Source organism: Corvus moneduloides, chromosome 14, assembly GCF_009650955.1.
Source record: "Corvus moneduloides isolate bCorMon1 chromosome 14, bCorMon1.pri, whole genome shotgun sequence".
NCBI classification, from domain to species: Eukaryota; Metazoa; Chordata; class Aves; order Passeriformes; family Corvidae; genus Corvus; species Corvus moneduloides.
The window spans coordinates 17,430,112-17,450,225 of record NC_045489.1 but is presented as its reverse complement, the minus strand read 5'-3'; the positions used below and the strand labels follow the sequence as shown (position 1 = coordinate 17,450,225).

The following is a 20,114-nucleotide window of genomic DNA, read 5'->3' as shown; positions in this document are numbered from 1 at the left end:
CGTTTCTTGCCTCGTTGTCTCTGGTTTGACACCAGGGTAGGGCTCAGCCGTGCCCCAGCCTGGCACAGCTGTCACTCCCCTGCACATCTCAGTCCAGCTCCTGCAACTTTGTCTGCATGCAACTGATTGTCCCTGTCCCCAGGGACTGAGCTCTGCTGATGGCCACACATCCTGAGTCTCCCTCTTTTCCCTGTTCCTGACCTTCCTGTCCCCCAGAGCGCACAGGCTCTGCCCACCAGGGACTGCTGCCATGGCTGGGCTTCCTGGAGTGCTGCCTGCAGCTGTACCCAGCCTGTCTGACTCAGGGATGTCCCCAGTGCTCCAGTCCCTGCAAACCTGTTGTATTGCACATACATTTTCAAAAGCTCTCTCCTGTTTGCTCTGCTTCTGAAGTTACAGCTCTCTCCCACCAACCACCTTTTCCTCAACCCATCCTCTCCATCAGGATTCCAGTAACCACCTTCCCTAAAGCCACTGTCCTTTGGTCTGCAGCTCCAGAGGCTTCTCTTCTGTCTGAAAACAACTCAGAGATTTAAACCCCTTCCCCCTCCCCACAATAAAGAAAACAAAACCAGCTCCCTTCCCCACCCCTTATCTCCTCCTGCCAGAGCCTCTGGAGCAGATCTGGTCAAACAGACTGGCCAGATCAGTTCTCTTCCTGGCTCTGTTTCTGGGAAGTGGATGTGCTGTCCATTGGTCAGAGGAAGTGCCAAGCCTTGGCAGGTTCCCTACTTATTTGCAAGACATAAGCTGCTGGCGTGGCGTCAGATGTGCATGCAAGAGAGTTGGATGCCAGTTAAAACCTACAGTCCTGTTTGTTTCATGCACTGTGAACTTATCCTATATACACTAATGGCTGGTTTATGCTCGAAGACATGAATATAAAGGTTTACATTTTCCTTTGACCCTAGTAACCAAAGCTTTTCTTTCACCCATGGAACAGCAAGGGTTTGCTAGCAGGGCTCTCGTTTCCCTCTTCTGCACTTTCTCTCATTGTCTTTTCATTTCTCAATACTCAAGGCAAAGGGGGGATAGGAAGGGGACAGGTGGAAGAATTACAGTCCCAAGGTCCCAGTCACTAAAGGTCCCTGAGTGACAGCACTATACAGTATCAGAAAATGAAGCAATAGAGTTGTGTTGGCCACGTATGTCCTGAGAGAGATTTCATTTCTATTTCTGCTCTTCCTTCTCCTCTTCCACATGCCTTCCTTAGGCAGTTACACATGGAAAAGGTGCAAAACATCCTCCCCCAGCCCGGCTCCCTCAGGCAGCCTGGAACATCCCTCCTGTTCAAATGCTAAAAAGCACAACCCAGCAAGCGGCAATCCTGCCCCAAGCTGCCAACAAACCCAGCCCTGAGCATTGCCTTCTGCACCACTGCAGCAAAAGCCAGGAGCAGCTCCACTTTGGAAGAGCACTCACAAACCCTTTCCTCCCCCTTTCCCCTTTGTGAAGAAGAGGAGGGCAGCAGTGGGCACACGAGATGCAGCATGGAAATCCCCTCCACCTTTCTGGTAACACTCATGCTTGCGATGGCTTGAAACCTCTGAGCCTTGAGTATCACTAAAACGCCTTGGTTTCCCTTCACTATCTCCTTCCTGGATTGGTGGACCTCAAAACAAGACAGGGGTTTGTTGCCTTCCTTAGGGGGTGGATGCAGACAGCTGAGGAGGGGGGACATGGAGGTGTCACCTCTCTTTGGGAGGAGAGCATTTCTAAAGGCCTTCAGCATCCTTCCCTCACATTTCCTGTTGCTCATCCCACTCCCAGGACACTCTGTTGTTCTCCAGCACTCTGCCCCATCATCAGCAAGTGTAAGGCAGCTCCTGAACTGTGACAAGTCCTGACCCCACACTCTTTGGCAAAGATTATTGTGTCGGACCCAAAAGTCCAGGAGTCTGGATGTACTGACTCCGTGAAGTACCACTGACCTGGTAATACCAAGTTAGAAACATTCAAAGAGAGAAACTAGGATGACTTCTGATAAAAAAGAGAACCCAGCCAACAGAGAACCGAGGCCACAGCAAAGGAGTCTGGCTCCCAGTCCCAGCAGGCGAAGAAATCTGCTAAGCAGTGTTTGTTTCCCTGGAAAGCTTTTGGATTGTCACTGGGCTCAATCTTGGATTGAAGCATCAAATATTAGACACAGCCTCCCCATGCCTGATCTCTGGTTTCTGGAGGCTGTACCTGAAGGGCACTGGTCACTCAGGACCCCACCCTGTGTGGGGCTCAGCACCCGAGAAGCAAAGAGCATCGGTGGGGTTTGCATCATCTGTGTGCTGCTGCCCCTGCCAGCCTTTGGGGCCAGCTCAGAGAGCTCTCAGGTGCCTAGCTCATGCCACACATTTGTCAGGCTTTTTACTACAACTATCAGATTACTGGAGTTCCTGAGTCATCTCCCTCAGCTTCAGAATTTCTTACCACCCAGCCATTTGTTTTCCCTCCAATCTTAATAGGCTTCTTATAACTGCCTCTTTTTCTCCCCACTTTTATCGTTCTGTTCACCCTTTACATTGCAATCACATATAGAAAGGGTGTTTAGACATTTGATTTAATCATCAATCATCTCGTTAGGCTCCCCTTGAAAACTGGACCTGCTGATAGGCAGTCTCCGTGTGGGAGCTGCAGCCGTGGCATGCTGATACCCACCAACATTATACTGCTGCTGTCATAAAACACAACTTTATGACTTCCATTAAAGCATTTAAAAGATATTTCTGAATAGAATCACACTAGAAAGTGTAGCTTTCTCCACTGGCCAAGCTTTAACTTCCTTCATGTCAGGTAGACAGAACTACCTGATCCTCCAGCCACTCTCCAGACTCTTATTCCTATACAGACCCATACAGGCCATGAACTGCAGCAGTCTGGGGAAAACCCATCTGCAGCAGCATTGCTTCTGGATGGGGAAACCAGCAGGAGACTGCTCTGCAGGGCAGGGCAGAGTCTAAGTCTGATTTAACAATTGTGCTAAAACCTTGGTGAATCCAGGGAGGCCTGGACCAAAAGTGTGCATGCATGAACATGAGAGAGGGAGACAGACACGGGGTGACAGGGAACGGGGATGCTCTACTCTTATGCTTCAGATTCTGCATAAGACACATGACTGATATAAAAATAACAATAATTACTCTGATGAGGCCTGATCTTGCTTCAGCCAAGTCCAGGCAAAACTTTCCCTGACTTCAGTGTTACTAGGTCAGGCCTGTAGTGATTCACATTTTCATAGTACTGTACAGACATAAATTAGTGAATGAAAGATGTGCATCAGGTTCATCTGCCATCTGAAAAACAGGAGCTTCCCTGGTCTCAGAGGATCACTCTGCTCTCCCAAGCAATGGGAATCAAGGAAAAGGGAGGAGAATGCTAGCAGGGAAATAAAAGGATGGTTGGATAAAGGGCAATGTGGGTGTCTGTGGGTCTGACAGGAAAAAAACTCCATCAGGTAAGGACAAGGTTCTCATCATTACTCCAGGAATGGCAGAATGACCCTGGGGTTAAAGTTTTGCACTTGTGAATTTAACGTTTTCATGGCTTTTATTAATATTATCAGGGAGATTATCAATCATCTGTGATTGCCAAAGAGGCCAATAATTCAGTGATTTTCCTGAACATCACTGGCTCCTTTGGAAAAGGCTGACCTTGCTGTCCAAGGCCAAGTTCCCCTTCTGTACCTTCCTAAGGAATGCCTGTGGATGGAAGCTGCTGGAGACTCAGGGGCTTCCACAAGCACCAAGCTCAGCATTTTCATTGCAGCCTTCACCCTGCCCAGCCTTTGGAGACCATCATCTTCCAGAGGGATGATGCTCCATGGAACTCTACCTCATCCTCAGCTTCATCATCTGCAAGGAAGGGCACACGGTGCTTTCCTCTACCCTCTGTTTGTCTTAATAGACATAAAGCAAGGCCTGGTAGAAGCAGTACGGATCAGAGGCTGCCAGCCCACCATTAGGAAAGGGGATCATTATCATTTCCCTATTTTTTTCATCCTGAAACAAAGTTAAATGACATCCAGCCTTTCCTGCACCTTGATGTAGGCTGTGGTCACTCAGAGGGCTGGAGTGTGGATCCATTGTCTGGCACAAGGAACAAGGAGAGGGGGGAAGGATTAAGTTTCTAGAGTCCTGCAACTGCTTTTATCTCCAGACTCCGTAAGGAAGATGCAGGGTGGGAATAACTAGGAACAACCCCTCCTTTAAGGACTGAATCAACTTAGTCTCCTCCAGATCAGATGCCAATAGTGAACAGCAGCACTGTCCTATTGCTGATCCCCAAATCCCTCTCTTCCCTCAGCAAGTGCCAATTTGCACACTCTGCCTCCCCAGCTCTGCCTCTGGAGCTGGGACCCCGACCTCCAACCTGGTGAAGCTGCAATGAGCAAACAAACCCCTGCTATTCCCCCCCCACCCCAAACACACTGCCAGTTAAATGTCATCTGTGTTCTCTTTCTACAAAAGATATTACAAAACCCCCCTCCCCGGCCCCCCTCCCCAGAAAACATGCTTGCACACACACATCCATGGACACACGTGCCCACACACACACACAGATGCTCCACACACGCACATTCACACAGGAAAAACAGCTTGCAAACTCCTGAAGGTGGAAAAAGGCATCTTGCAAATGTGCCTTGGTTTTGATAAGTTCCCTCCTCCCCCCCTCCCATAACCCCACGTTGCCCCTTCCCTCCCAAATAATTGCCTCGTCCTCCCCCCCCTTCCCAGCTCTTCCAAAATAAATATTCTTTTTATTTGTTGGTTTAAAAGATTCTTTTAGGCTTGTAAGCAAGAGAGAGGGAGAGAGAGAAAAAGAAAAGAAAAATCTCATAGTGTGAGAATGAAACCCCATCATCTCATGAATCCATGAAAGAATAAACATGAAGGGGTTAAGAGCAGTGACAGAAGAAAGATTAAAAAATATATAATAAGACTGAAAAGTGAAAGATGAAATTCAGTAGTGAAATGGAAGTGAGGATAGAGCATTAGTGAGCACAGCCAAAGTAACCTATCGCCCCCACCAGTTGTTGACTCAATTTCTTTAAATCTCCCCCCTCTTTTTTTTTTTTTTTTTTTAACTTTTCTCAGTTTTGGGGTTTTTTTGTGTGTTTTTTCTTTTTTTTCCGTCTTTTTTTCTGTTTTTTCTTTCTTTTTTTTTTTTGGTTTTTGTTGTTTTTTGTCGGTTTTTTTGGTTTTTTGTTTTTTTACAATGGTTTAAGTCCTTCAGCAGGAAACCAAAATCAGGACGAACACATCCCTCCCTGAAAACAAACCCCCTCCCGTACCTTTCTCTCCCTTTACCCCACCCCACACTCCGTGGTTCTACATGTGCTGAAAAGAGAAGAGTAAGCTTAGAATAAATCTAATGAACCATAGGAATAAATGACAATGATAGTAAAGAGTAAAACCCAAACCCAAAAGACCACAACACTCCTGTGTTGTCATTGTCTGAGTGTCTGTCCCTATTATCTCTCTCAGAGGCCGCAGGCATCAATTTACATAGTACAACCAGTAAACAAGGTTGAAGAATCCAAAAGTGATTGGAAAAATGATCCGTGACCACTTGTCAATGGTGCTGACGTCTGTCAGGTCTGGGATTTTGAGCTTCAGCTTGGACGACCGCCGGCGCAGGCGGCAGTTGGCGCGGTTGCGGGCGGCAGCGTGGTGGGTCAGCGGGACGTGGCGGTCCAGGGTGGGGTGGTGGCCAAAGCCATCCCGAGAGGCCAGCGGCTTGCGGAATTGGATTCCTGAGCCTTCGAAGGACATGACGGAGTTTCGAGAGTCGCCCACGCTGCTCATCATGTCCGTGGCCAGCAGCTCGTTGTTCATCTCCAGAGTGCTGAGGAGGATGTTACCGTAAGGGTCAACCTGGAACGGGGAACACAGACACAGAGGTAGTGGGGTGTTCTGGGCAGGATGCACACACCATCGGGGGTGGTTCTGAAGGGACTTCTGGGTAACAGTGCTGTTGGGAATTATATAACTTCTGGAATGTTTAAAGTGACTTTAGTCATGGGTTGGTTCACCTTTGCCAAGGAGGAGGGGAATGGAGGTTTCCCTTTAAAAGATTCTGTCCACCGAGGGTTTGAGTTTCACCGGGTGAGGCCTCAATCAACAAAAAGAAGATTCCTAAACTCTGAGAGCTGAACATCTACAGATTGGGAGTGGCCAGAAGATACAGAGGAGATAAACAGATGTTGACAGATATTAACCCCCCCAGCAGGGTTGGAGATACCCAGTCTGGGAAAAGATTGATAAGAGAGCCAAAGAACAAGGACCAAAAATAGCATTGAAGGCGAAGGGATCAATAACAAATAGGAGATCAAATATTAAGAATTGTGTAATGCAGAACCAATGAATGAAAATTTGGTTTTTTTAATATATAAATATGTGAATATTCCATATTCCAGTAAAGAATCACATGTGGTTGAAATGATTTCCACTGCACATCCTGGCCAGAATAAAGTAATGCCTGACTCGTTAATACTTAAAAGATGGTGTTGGAGAGTTTCTTTTCTTCCCCAGAGTTTGGTGACAATACCTGTGATGGGGTCATTTGTGAGCTCTGAACATGCTGCATTTGAGGGTTGCCCACTGCTGCTGGGGTAGAAGGAGCAGCCACCTGTGCTTGCAGCAAAATTTGAGTGGGGGAAGTGTGATTCTGCCAACACAGGAGGACCAAAGGCCACTGAGGGACTTTTGGGTACACCTACCCCACACAAGAGATTTCTGATGAGACTGGTTAGAGGATGATGACAAAATGAACAAGGAGGAAAAATTCCCAGTAATCACCACACAAGGGAAACTGGGGTTCATCTCTCGTGATGAGCACAAAGGCTGCTCCTCAGCTCACCCAGTGGAGAGCCTGAATCCTCCTGCCACAACGAAAGGAGAGGACAAACCTGCTCTCTCACCCTCTTCTCCTCGTAGCGGTGGCGCTCGTTGTTGGCCTTGCTGATGCGCTCACTCTGCTTCTTCTGCTGCCGGGGCCCTCGCCCGAAGAATATGTAGTTGACAAAAGCATATTCCAGGAGTGCCAGGAACACGAAGACGAAGCAGCCCATGAGATAAACATCAATAGCCTTGACGTAGGGGATCTTGGGGAGAGTCTCCCGCAGGTGGGTGTTGATGGTTGTCATGGTAAGCACCGTGGTGACCCCTGTCAGGAGAGGGCAGGTGCTCTGTTACCAATGTGGGATGGTTTTCTGAGATGCCATTCTCGGCTCCCACATCCCTCCTTCCAGCTGGACAGCCTCAGGAGGGATGGGAGCAGTGCAACTGGGAAGGAAATTGTCATTATTCTAAGCCTGCATGCCCAGTACATATTGGTGCAGAAAATGAACCAGCAGCAAACAGTGGGAGAAAATGTCTAAGTATCATCAGCATGATGGGGATCAGCATCCTCTGGACTTTGTTTCTTTAAGTCCCCCTGATCTTCCCTCTTTCTCTCATTGTGGTAGGAAATATTCAGTTTTGCTCTGTCTTTTTTACCCTCTTCACCTCCCTTTTTTCTCCTTCATGAACTCATCAGGCTTCACTGTGTGCTACTGAATGCCTCAGCATCTTGGCATGAGTGTATAACCTGCCATGTCTTCCCAATGCCATGAAGTGGAGAAAGAGCGAAGAGATTTCCTCTTCATGGCACTCTCTTTTTTTTGCCTGCCTCGTAGGCTTCTGTCCTTGACCCCATCAGTTCCCACCTTCCTCTCACCAGCTTTACCATTCATTACATCAATTATCACTTGTACACATTCCTCCCATGGTTCTCACACTCTCCTTTTTAGGCCTCCTCACATTTCTTGCATCTTAAATAAGCATTTTGTGAACACTTTTGTCCCCATCTACTCAGTTCCAGAAGCCTGATTCACTATGATTACTCTCACAGCTTCAGATCTCTTCTTCAGCTTCTTCTCAGACTCTTCCCTTCTCTGGACTGTCAGAGTGGCCTCAGACCTGCCTCTTTGACAGTCTTCTGCCAGCTCCAAAAAGATGGCAATGAACCTTCATACTTCTTTTGGGGGTGGTAACTCTTCCTCTTCAACCTACCCTTCCTTTGCTTCTCTAGCTGTTCTTACTGCCTTGCTGATCTTCTTTTTCCTCCTCATCTCTCTGGTGGCAGCTCTAATAATCTCCATGACCTTAATTTTCTCCTGTGGTTTCAGCCCCACCTCTACAGCGATGGCTCTCAAAGCTCTCTGTGCACCCTGAACCTTTGCTTGTCCTGCTTCCCCTTCACCCTCGCTGTGTCTTTAGTGTCATTCCTGATAAAAGACTGAAAGAACTATTAGCCTTCAGTTGGGTAAACAGAAGGGAGATATGTTTAGGTACACACAATATGGTCTATATTTAGGCAGTAGTCTAAATATACAGAAATCTGAGGCAAAGAAAGGGAGAATAGAATGTTCTCCATGTCTCCATTAAGAACTGGACAAATTGCAATAGAGTCTTTGGGCAGAGGCAAAGAGGACCTTTTTGACTGTTTGAGCAGGTAAATCTGGATATAAAGTGACCAGAGGAGGCTGTGGAGTTTATTTTTTTGGAGCTTTTTAAGGATAAGTTAGAGAACTGTCAGGAATAGTTTAGGGAGAGCTGTTGCAGTTCTGATCTAGAGTGTTTTTCTTCTCTTTTCTCCTTTGAGTCCAGATGTCAGCAGAAATTCAACAGCTGTGCATCTCACCTCCACCCTTTTGCTTGGGCTTTCACAATGTTTCTTATTCTCCTCTCTCTGATTATGGCTCCTGTCAATGCAACTTAACCTTTTAATTTACCAAGTTCTTCTCCTTCCCTCCCTGTCTCTCTGCTCCAGCCTCCTCAAGCAAGCACAGCCAAATTACCTCTTTTATATCTTTGTTCAACCCACCCCTCCTCTGAGTCTTCTCAAGTTCTTTCTCCTAGAGCTACCTGGAGCCCTCAACCTTTGCTGTCAGACCCAGCTGCACTGCTTCTCTGAGCCTTGTCTCACTCACAGATCCAACCCTGCTCTCTCCTTACCTCTCCTATTGCCTCTGAAATTTCCCTCATGTTGCACAGCCCCATTCTCATACGCCAGCCATCCCCCCTTTCTCGTGTTCCTCCTTCAAAACCCTCATCTGCCATCCACCCCCACTTCCCTTCTGTTGCTTAAAAGACCTCATTTTTTCCCCCTCTTATAGGAAAACATTCCTATTTAAGGGAGCATGAGCCAAAGAAGAACTTGGGCTTTAACTACTGTCCCACATTTGCCTTGGCCATGAAGCTGCAGAGAGTGTCTGTATGGGACCTGAACTATCAGGAAAATGTGCAATGCCCCTTCCTTTATTTCTTTCAGCTTTTAACCATTCCCATACAACTCTTTGGCCACTCAACCTCAGAATTTATCACCCAGCTGACCCCTCCTGGCACACCTGTTGACCAAGAGGTGCCCAGATATCTCTTCTTAAGAAAACCAGTGCAAACCAGAATGGAGGAACTCATGGCATGTCAGGGTCTCATGTACCTGAGAATATTTACATTTTTGTTTAGAGAGTTTAAACTCACACCCAGAAAATTTTTGGTAGGACTTTTACTGATTCAAATAAAACAGACTCCAGTCTGGGAAGTACTAATAACCAACCAACCAACCAAAAAAATGTAACTGTTCTGACTGAGAATTTAAAGTTTGTTCTCAGAAACAAAGTAATGTCCATTTGGGATGACAATTTTGACAGACTTGCTTAATTACTACCTCATAAAGAAAAGGGATTTTCCTCGTTACAGCTGATCTCCCTCAAGAAAACACCTCCAAAATACAATGAAGAAGTTCCATACCCAGTGCCACTCGTGCAGCAGAAGCATCGTAATTGATCCAGAAGGAGACCCAGGACAGGATGGTGATGAGGATGGATGGCATGTAGGTCTGCAGGATGAAGTAACCAATGTTCCTCTTAATCCGGAAACTCAGGGATAGGCGCAGATACGAACCTGCCAGTGAGACATTAAAAGAGGATGGGGTTTGAGAGGAGGGCAAGGCTGCATTTGTGATAAGAGCTTAGGTCAGGAACTGAAATTTTACTTGGAAAATGTTCTCGAGAGGCAGGAATAATGAGAGCTCCCCTGTTTTCTGCAGCTGGTTTTGCAGACTCATCGGATTTTGAAAGGGGTCTCTTCAGAATCTGCTCAGTTGTCCCAGAGTATTAAGAAGAATGGAAACTCTACATAAGTCACATTATTATATCAGCCATCGTGGGAGAATGGCTGTTCAGTGCTGGAATTGCTATTACGGTGCCAGCCAATATGATGGAGGCTTACACAGGAGACTTTAACCCTATATCTGAGTGCCATGAGATGATTTTCCAATGTTTCCTGTGCCAGCTCTGCCTCCAAACAGCAATGAAGATCTGAATCATATTTTTCCCATGCTGTTCTAAAAATGGGTTATGGTCAGACTGGGCAAATTCATATGCAAATAGAGTACTGTTAGTTAATCTGAAGGTCTCTTTTTTATTATTTTCAAGTTATTGCAACTTCCTCCTAATCTTTTAGCAAACCTAATGAGGATAGGGAGGACAATAAGTACTTTTACAGTCCTTCCACTGGAGCAGGCTAATTTTGACAGGGACAAAGCAGTGCCTCTTTCATTGCTGTGGGACAAAGTCCAAGTCATTCCTCCTTCCCACCTCTGTCCCTGAGGCAGCACAGGAGCCTGAAACATGGGTGTAATCCTGGCTGGCAGGTAAGTAACAAGAAAAGAACAGTTTTTAGCCATCAAGGATGTAGACTGGGATAAAGGAGGGATTGTTCCCTCACCACTGTGGGCCACTTGTATGGCTTGAACACAGTATTTCACCAGTCTATTTTTGACAGGTGTGTGCTGTGCTGTTTTGGCAGTGACCTCCACCTCAGATCAAAGCGAAGACAGCAACCAAAATCCAACCCCCTCCAACTTTCCAGCTGGCAGCATCTGAGTGGTCCCAGGTATTCTCTCCAAATCTTTTTATTGCCATGTGCAGGTGGGTTGGCATCATTTCATAGCCCACTTGCTTCTCAGTGGATATATTTTCTCCTTACTATTGCACCTACATTAGCTTTGAGACCCAGATGTGAACCACATAAAAATTAGATGAAGGCTGAGAACCTTCTAAAGAGGTTCTGAGCTCAGTCATTATTTTGACTAAGAAACAGAAATAATTGCAGCAAAGAAAATGATCCTGAAAGTCTCTGAAGAGAAGCAGACAAAAAAAAAAAAAATAAAAAAAGCAAAGCTGGTGGGTGCAGAAGACACCTTTCACCTTTTTCTTAGAGGAACCCCAAGCTGAAGCCTAGATCCCAAGTTAGTGCCCCAGTATGTGAATCAGAGGGACAGCCAATGGATCAGCAGCAGCTTTGCCCATTGCACGCAGCCCTTCACCAGACTCACCAGTGGTGAAGACCACCTCCCTGCTGACCAGCCTCTGCTCGATGATGGTGAACTGGGGCAGCTCCAGCACCTCCATCCCCGTGACAGCCGAGTCGTTCCCTTGCCAGAAGAAGACAATGTCATCCACCGTGTAACCATCTGCAGGGAGGAAGGAGCACACAGGGAGAGCTGAGCTGACAAGCTGGACCAGGTGACACCTCCATTTGCACTAAGGTGATCTGGAAAAGGACCCAAAGGAAAGCCCACACCGAGCCAAGCCTCTCTCTGCTGAGGTACTTTCCTTCTTCAGCTGAGCTTGGCAGTACAGTCCCCAGGAGAAGAGGAAAAATTGGCCGGAACTCCCACTTCTGGCTAGAATTCAGGAGAAAAAGGCGAGGTGTGGCCCATCTAGCCTTGACTTGCACTACATAATCTCCATGGCTGACATGACAGGGACTTGTGCACCAGAAGCCTCTGTCAAATGCACCAAACACAGCATTTTGCTTTTCAAAAACTGCCTCCTTTTACCAGGAGGGGGAGACCACACAGTGCAGACTGGTGGGACTGGGTAAACAGGGCATCTGAGTATTAAAAATTCCCAGAGAGCAAAAGATCTCCAGCAGCAGTTGAAAAGAACTTTGACAACCAGAGCACCTCCCTTTTCTAAGTACTCTCAGTCAAAATTCAGATCCAAGAAGTGAACAGAGTCTCTGAGGCTGGGGGCTGCTTTTACCAAGCACTGGCTGAGAAGAGCAGTAATGAGAGAAGAGGGGAAAAGGAAGCAGACTCATAACAACTATTCATCCCTCACATTTCAGGGTAATGGGCTTGTTAACTCAGCCAAGGGTGAAGCTTCTTGCTTTAACCCCAGACAGACAGGGCTGCACGGGCTGCAAATGAGACCCCCAAGTGCTCTGGACTCGTGGGGAATGAGGCCCAGGGGATGAAACCACGAAACCCCTCACCCTCCACTGTGACGTTCACAGCCCTGCCCTGCCCTTCCCTTGTGGCAAGGATTCATCACACCTTGAAAATTAACAGTGCTTGCGTGTTTTGAAGCCCTTTGGCTGTTGCTGCACAAGGGTGGCCTCAGAGTCTAAGTAAAGCTTCACGGGAGCAGTAAGATATGGCCAGGCTTTGGTACAGCTCAGGGCAAGGCTGCCTTGAGAACGTGAGCCTCACCTGTGCCCACAGACAGCTCGTGCTCAGCACCTGCACTGCAGCACAGCAGCCTGGCTTAGGCACCCACCCTCGCAGCACAGGCAGCTGGCTTTCCATGCAAGGCTCACAGCCACTCAGGAGAGTGCCACCAAACCCAGCACCAGGGCATCAGTGGGATCAGGGCAATGAAGAGCTGTTGAATGCACCACGGAGGAGAAATTCTTCTCCTCCTGCTTTGGTGGCTAAGGGTTACCCCAGAGCAGAGATGAACCTTTGAGGCCAGCGTCATCCTGAAGCTGCTGAGTGGACAAAGGGCTCAGCAGTCTGGTCTGATCTCACAGCTGACCCTGCTTTGAGCTGCAGGCTGGACTAGAGACACCCCGAGGTCTCTTCCCAAACTGAATTATTTGATGACTGTGCAGTCTCTGAGCCCACATCCTGCACTCTCAGTCATTACTGTGCTTGTTTATGGGTGCTAACATATAAACCCAGTCTTCCAAATGCCATGCCACATCTGCTTCTGATGGAAATCAGCTAAGCCAGGGCTCCACCTCCTCCCCCAGCTGGCATATTCCTGCTCCCAGAGTGGTAAAGCCCTCACACCTTCGAGCCCAGAGGGCTTCAGGACCCTTGGGTCATCCTCCTCACGCCCCAGCTTCGTGCACAGGACCTGGTGTTTGCATCACTCAGCCCCGGGGCTGGAACCCCACGTTCTTGGATGTAAGAAACATCCAAGTCCCCCCCACTCCTGCTGGTAGCTGGTTCCAGCAGCTCCAACGCCCTCACGGCTCAGAAACATTGTGAACGATTTCACATTTGAATTCATCTGGCTCAGACTCCCAGGCTCCCGTGGCTGTTCCCAATGTCTCCAGGAGGTTCCTGAGCCCCTTCCCCCCAGTGCTCCCCCTCTGCAGAGGTGCACCCAGCCTGTAAACAATTCACCTCTCCACCTCCTTTGCAGTAAACAAACCAGACTGAGCTATTGAGGTTTCTCACCGCACATCTGCCCCAGCCCTTGAACTGCTTTTTAGCATCTTTCCTCAGCCTCTTCCAATTCCTCAGCATCCTCCCTAAATTTTGGAACCCAAACATAGACAGAGCCCCTTTCCCCATCTCAGTGACATGTTCAGAGGCCAATCAATTCCGAGCTCTGACTCACGGCTCCCCTGGTTTATATAACAGGGCTCGCTCCAGCCCATTCTGTCAGAGCCACAGAACCTCCAGCTGCCGTGCCCGGGGCTGCCACCCCTTCCTCACCTCCCCGTGTGGGTCCAGGCCCCTCGGGATGGCCCTGCAATCCCACACACAGGCACAGAGCTCTGCATTTGGCTGTTTCCAAACCCCTTCCGGATGGATTCAGATTGGGAAGGATTCAAATGCGTAGCGAGCAAAGCTCCGCACGCTGCTATCTTCATCATCCACAAATTTAACAGCAGTGACTTCAAATTTACTTCCTGATCAGCAATGAAAATGTCAAATTACGGTGACTAATTTTAGGAGATCTCACAGTTAACTAGTTCTATGCCATTTATTCTATGACCTGCTGGTGTTGGGTACCAATTTTTGTATTTTTATTTTTTTATCATGGCATTATGCAATATGAAATCGAGCATGCTTTTCATGAAGCCATTTTTTAAAAGTGTTTCTAAAGGGAAAGGTTGCTTGGTCTAAAAATAAATGCTTTGCTTTGATTTCTAGCTTTAAAGAGAAAACCAAATTTCCATTTTACTTCTAAAAAGTAAACAAACTTTCACAAAGGCAACTCATTTCCATCTGAAATATCGAAAAGTATTGATGTGACGTCTTAAAATGTCAGATTAGCAGCCTGTTTGTAGCCTGCCTCATCAGGTTTTTGTTGGATCCTGGCACACAGACAGGCAGGGGTATACGTGGTGAGGGTTATTTTTGGGGTGGAGGGATGGAATCAACAGGCAGTGCTTATCTCACACAGGTAAGAGCCCCGAGCTGCTGTGGGGCAGGGGACCCCATATGCCTTCTGCTGTTTCCCAAACCCAGCACTCCTGCATCAGAAAAGGGCTTTTTCTCTCTGAGGTTTGGCTTGATTTTGTGCTTTAAAATACTTTGGTTCTATAATCCAGCCCTATAAGGACTGATATTCCAGAGTCGTGTGGAAGCAAAGAAAATGGAGCCCTGCAGATTTCAACCATGCAAGTGCGTGAAAGACAAAAGCTCTGAGGAAGGAAACAATTGGATCTCTTCATCTCTGCCTGGGTCTTTGGAATATTGTGAGGAAATGTAGCTCTGATGAACAAATTGGCTTGACATGACCCATTAAGAGCAAAATCACAACACGAGGAACTGTGGGTAATTCCCTGCCTTCTGTTTCCTTGGTTCTACTGTAAATTATTCTCAAACTGCTGAGGAGTGGCAGAAGAATGACAATCTGCCATTCGTGCCTCCAGCAGGACCTCATTCCCATCCCGTTACCCCGCACATCCCGGGACCCAGGCGGGATGGGGACAGCAGCTCCCCAGCCATGGGTGCTCCCTGATGGAAAGAGCAATTCCCTGATAATCACCAGCGAGGCTGCATCAGCTCTGCTGGGAGCTCTGCTGCTCTGGCCCAGCCCCAGAGGGACACTGCAGTGCATTTTTATGAGGGAGAGCCGGACCTCCTCTGCCAGCACAGCTGGAAGAGGATTTCCATAGGAATCCAGGGAACATCCAGGCGGGGAAGGACGGTGGGAGGGCTTGGGTGCCACCTCCCACACAGAGTGGAGTCAGCCACGAGTGAGGACAGCTTCCCAGGGCTTCCTTAAGGCTAAGGGAGCCTTCCACCACCCTCCTGAGACTGATCTTAATGCCCAGCCTGCTGCTAGAGCTCTGTTTTCCTGGGAATTTCCCCCGTGAGGTGCCCTCAGGGTGATGGAGCCTGGTGCTGTAGCAGCCCTGGGAGGCATCCCACGAGCGGGAAGCTGTGGCCGGGGCGGGTGGCATCAGGTGGCACCGCGTGGCAGGCGATGTGCCCGAGGCATACGCACAGCTCTCAATCTCCAGCGTGCAGTTCTGCTGGTCCAGGGGGTACCTCCGCAGGTCCATCATGCAGGCGGCCGTGGTGGTGATCCTGAAAGGGGAAGAGAGACAAAAGAAAAAACAGTAGTTTAAAAAAATCAGTTGTGTCTGCTTTTCTCTTACCCAAAAAAAAAAAAAAAAAAAAGGAGAAATGAAAGGCAGAAGTGAAAGTCAGGCAGCATTTGGGGCCGCTGTTTCCCTGGAAACCAGGGAGATCCGGGGTGGGAGGTGTGCAGGGCGAGGGGCTGATGCGGCTCACCCCCACTGGCACGGCACAAACCCTCCGTGACTCACGTCAGCAAGGCAGCATCTCTATTAACGGGGTGGGGAGCGAGCTGCGTTCCTCCTCTGTCTCCCTTCAGAGAGACAAAGAACCCGGGCACAGCTCCGGCTTGGGGGGGAAGAGGAGAGGCTGCAGCGTGGAACAGGGAGACAGCCCGCACGTGTCCGTGAGGCTGAGGATGGATTGATCCAGTCACCCAGCAGTGACCTATTGCTGACCACGTTATCACCCCCCTCCCCTCACGAGTTGCTCCGAACCCCCTAATTACAGCCCCCCCATCCTCATGCCCCTCCATCTTGCCCACTTTGGCCAAACCCAAAAGCCCAGACCCCTCTGGCAGAGCCCTCCCGCTCCCCGGCCCCGGTAACGGAGTCACTCGTGCGCAAATGATTGCGTGGTCATCGAAGACGCGTGGGGCGTGTGTGTGGGAGCGTGTACATCCCCCAAAAAGTGAACATGGGGAGAGGATGAGAGTGGGTGCTGCTTTGGGGGTGTTGGAGCACGGGGAGGACTCGGAGCAGCGCGGTGCCCGTGCTGAGGTTCAGCTGAGGCTGCCAGCGGGGTCTGCGTGTGTTACACGTTGTAAGGAACATTTTACATCTCTGGGGTGGGGGATTTTGGGGTGGGATAGATGAGGGCATGAGGCAGGGATTGAGTTAACTCCTCAGCATGGCAACAGCGCTGCCCCTATTTCTCAAATATATTGCTCCCCTCACCCTTTAATGCAGTCTTCTTCCCGTGCGATGGATGTGTGCAGAGTGCTGGAGGGGCGGGGGGGAGATTGCTGCATTCTCCCCCTATTTTTTCAATTAACCATCTGGAAGGCATTAATCAAGCTACACTTTTTTTTTTTTTTTTTTTTTTTAATATGTAGGCATAACCAGTGAACTGTTAACTAGAAAGCTTTTTCTTCTGAGCCCTGTGGCCTGGGAGAGAGAAAGGCGAGGAAAAAAAAGGAAAACAAGAAAGCAGGGAGGATGAGATGGCGAAGCAGTGAAAGAGAAGGAAAAAAAAAAGTAAAAAACCATCAATGGTAGAAAAAGAGACCAGAAAAGGGGAGATTATGGGTGAAGCTGGACATAAAATTGGAAATGGGGAAGAGGGGGGAAGAAGATGGGGGGAGAAGCACCCATGGAAGAGGGCTGCCCCAGTGGGGGTATCAGGGCAGGGGCTGTGGCAGGGCAGGCTGGCAGCCCCGCAGAGCTGCTGGCTCTTTAAGAAATCTCGTGTGCTAAATTTATCCTCTCTGCTGTCTGTGAAGTCTGTTTGTAGGAGATGAAGCCTTGAGGAGAGCCTTTGCCACTGCCTGCCGTGCTATAAATAGATCCGAAGAGACGAAGGGAATTTATATATATCCTCACTGGGTCTAGATACAACACTGCAACTGCCCTCTCTCCGAGCAGGGGGCCCAGGCGAGCTCTTAACCCTTTTATCTGTAATACACTTGGGGTGGAGGAGAAAGCCCAGAGGGGAGAGAAGGACAACAGGACAGGAACCGCTTAAAAAATTACCACCACGGCTTTGCCATTGCACGGATTGCTTTTACAGCCTCCCAGCTTGGCAGGGCAAGCTGGAGACACAACGCCTGCCCCACCCTAATCCTCCTGCACTGGGGTAACTGGGCATTGTAGTGGTGGTGGTGGGGGCGAATAAAAAGGGGAGCTGCAACCTCGGCAGGAAAGGCCAAGGTGGGAGGTGCAGAGTCCATCGTGGCTGGGCGCTGGGACCAAGGAGTTGTGCACGGGGATGACTCATCCCCCTGCGCCGCACACAGCATCCACTCTCCGGATTATACTGCACCCCTGGGAAATCGCGGCTACAAATGCGCTTTCCTGTTTTCCCTAAAGTGTGAGATGCAAAAAAACGTATTAAATGAAAATTTTCCACCCCATTTGTGGAGCCCCGCGGGCTAAAACCTTTGCACAGGGTCCATCCCAAAATCGCAGCCTGGCTGGCTGAGTCGACTGCGCAAAGGACATCCAGGCTCCCGCCTGCTCTGCTCCGAGAGGGACCCTCTCGCCAGGATTTGCTTATCACCTGCAGTGCTGGTTGGAAATGCAGAGCGTGACACAGTGAGATATGGCTACCACACTCCATGCACCAAACCCTGCTCACACTGGCAGCTGGCGTAAATCCACAGCCACTCCGATGATTTTTGCAAGATCACACCGATTTGTATCAGCAGAGATTTACATCAGGGCAGAATTTAGCCCTGTTGATTCAAAAGGAAGGGACAGGTAGGAGAGAAAGTAGAAAAACAAGACTGAGAGGACATTTGTCCTCAAAAAGCCAGATAATTTCCCTTTCCCTCCAATTAAAGGGCAGGTATATATCCACACTGTGTAGCTCAGCATCCTCCAGAGATAGCGCAGTTAGATGCAGATCCCAAATTCCGGGTGATCTGCCCACGTACTGATGTTTGGGCAGGTAAAATTGGAATCATGTCAGGTTTTGTTGTGGTTTTTGAGCAGAGGTGGCACAGCCATCCACAGCTGTAGCCACCTGCTCGTCCAGAGTGTTTCATCTGCAGTGCCTGGCCAGCCCAGGGACACCAGCACCACAGGAGCACCCAGATGTGGGGGCCTGACGTGGAACAAGATTCAAGAGGCAGCTGGTCTGGGGCACCAGGTCCAGCTCAGGTCCTGCCTCTGGGCTTCCTAAACCCTGATAAACCAACCCAGCTTGGGATAAAGTAAGTGATGTATCCCAGAGAGGATGGGGGTGTGTAATTGTTTAGATTTCAGATCTTAAGAAATATCCTGGACACCAATTTCCCTTTGATACACCCTGCTTGAAGACTCAACATTCACCTGCTCCTGGAAGGGCCAAGGAGAGATTTCTCCAGCTGCTTTGGTGGCTGTGTGCTATGTGCAGGTGGGACTCATGGAGGGAGGAGAGGCTTCATGCACCTCTCGCAGTCAAAGGGGAACATAAACAAAATTCAGTCACCCCAGTGACCTTTTGGGGTCACAGCACATGCCACCTATGGTTGTCCAGAAGGCCACAGGACCAACCTTTGCATCATTCTTATGGGTATAAATGTATTACCTTGATACGTTCTGGGCTTTGTGTGAAGAGATGGGTTTGCTTGGCACATGGCAGACTGCATGGGGAGGACTGGATGGGGAGATGGAGGTGGGGATGGACACTCAGGAGCTCCTGTCTCAAGAGGCTTAAGAGAAAATCAAGGTGGAAGGAAAGTAAGAGGTGGAAAAATGAGGAGAGATGATGGCATGAGCACAACTAGGGAAGGCAGGAGTGGAGATGACAGAAAGGAGAGCAGAGAGTACAGGACAGACCAGCAGGGTAAAGGAAGAGAGGAGGGGGATCAGGTAAAGCAGCCTGGGGAGGGAGAGACGGAGGAGAAGGAGAGGTTAAAAGAGGGAAAGCAGAGGAGCGGATACTCACTCTGTGAGCAGGGAGATGAGGAGACAGGGAACAAACCACCGTCCTGTAAACAGCTCTAGACAGAGCACACTGCCTCCAGAAGATGCAAGCACAGTGAAAGGGAGCAGGGAGCGCGGGGACCAGAGGGAACGCCAGGGAAGGATGCCACCTTCCCCGTGGCGTTAGCATGAGGCGCTGGCGCCCGGCCAGCCTGCATCTTCTCCCTCCCCCTCCTCCTCTCCCGCTTCTCTACCCACCTCCCTCCCCTTTTAAATTCAGAAATTTGTGTGGTGTGAAATTTCATCTGCTTTGACGGCGATTCACAGAGACACTGCCCGTGGAGGGGAGCGGCTCTCCCGCGCCGTGCGCTCAATGAAGCGTCCGGCGCCTTCCACACCGAGCCCGGCCACCACCACCACCACCCTCCAGCTTCCCTTTCCTCCCTCAATCCCTGCCCACCTCACAGGCCTCTGGCTCAGCCCCTCACGTTCACAACCTTAACAGCTCCTTCCCCACAAAAAAAAAAAGGCATTCATGCCCTTGCCCCTAATTGTTTCTCCTGAAGTCTGTAGGCAGTTGTGTGATCAAAGTAGCCAGGGCCTCGCTGCCCTGCTACTCCACTGCACAGCTGGCAGGCAAACACAGTTCATCTGGGGGGAGCCTGTGCTATGGAGAAAGCACCATGCATCTCACAGAGCAAAAAGGAAAAAAGATAAAAAAGGACGTGGATGAGATGTTGAGCAGCTCGGGCAGGCTGTTGGCTGATGGAGATCCCCTTCTCTGCCAGCATCGAGTGGATCAAGCAGAAACCAAAGCAACATGGATACCTCACCCTGGAGAGTGCCCTCATCCCCAGGAGAGGTAGAGACCACCTCTAGAAAAACATCCATGGAGCTCTAAGT

The 20,114-nt window shown here is 49.2% G+C and overlaps 1 protein-coding gene across 2 annotated transcripts in view; it reads right to left on the bottom strand.

The window, feature by feature from the left end:
* Window positions 1-5,145: 5,145 nt before the first annotated feature.
* The window catches only part of LOC116451009 (gamma-aminobutyric acid receptor subunit beta-4), a 70,809-nt gene continuing 55,840 nt past the window's right edge, over window positions 5,146-20,114 (bottom strand). Inside the window, exons 5-9 of one of the 2 annotated variants that reach the window (XM_032124100.1) lie at window positions 15,512-15,594; window positions 11,371-11,508; window positions 9,783-9,935; window positions 6,899-7,155; window positions 5,146-5,864 (exon numbers count right to left, since the gene is read on the bottom strand). In XM_032124100.1, the coding sequence (XP_031979991.1) occupies window positions 5,487-5,864; window positions 6,899-7,155; window positions 9,783-9,935; window positions 11,371-11,508; window positions 15,512-15,594 (1,009 nt within the window). In that variant the 3' untranslated portion in view covers window positions 5,146-5,486. The remainder of the gene's footprint in view (window positions 5,865-6,898; window positions 7,156-9,782; window positions 9,936-11,370; window positions 11,509-15,511; window positions 15,595-20,114) is intronic. The other variant, XM_032124101.1, reaches the window with a different exon arrangement.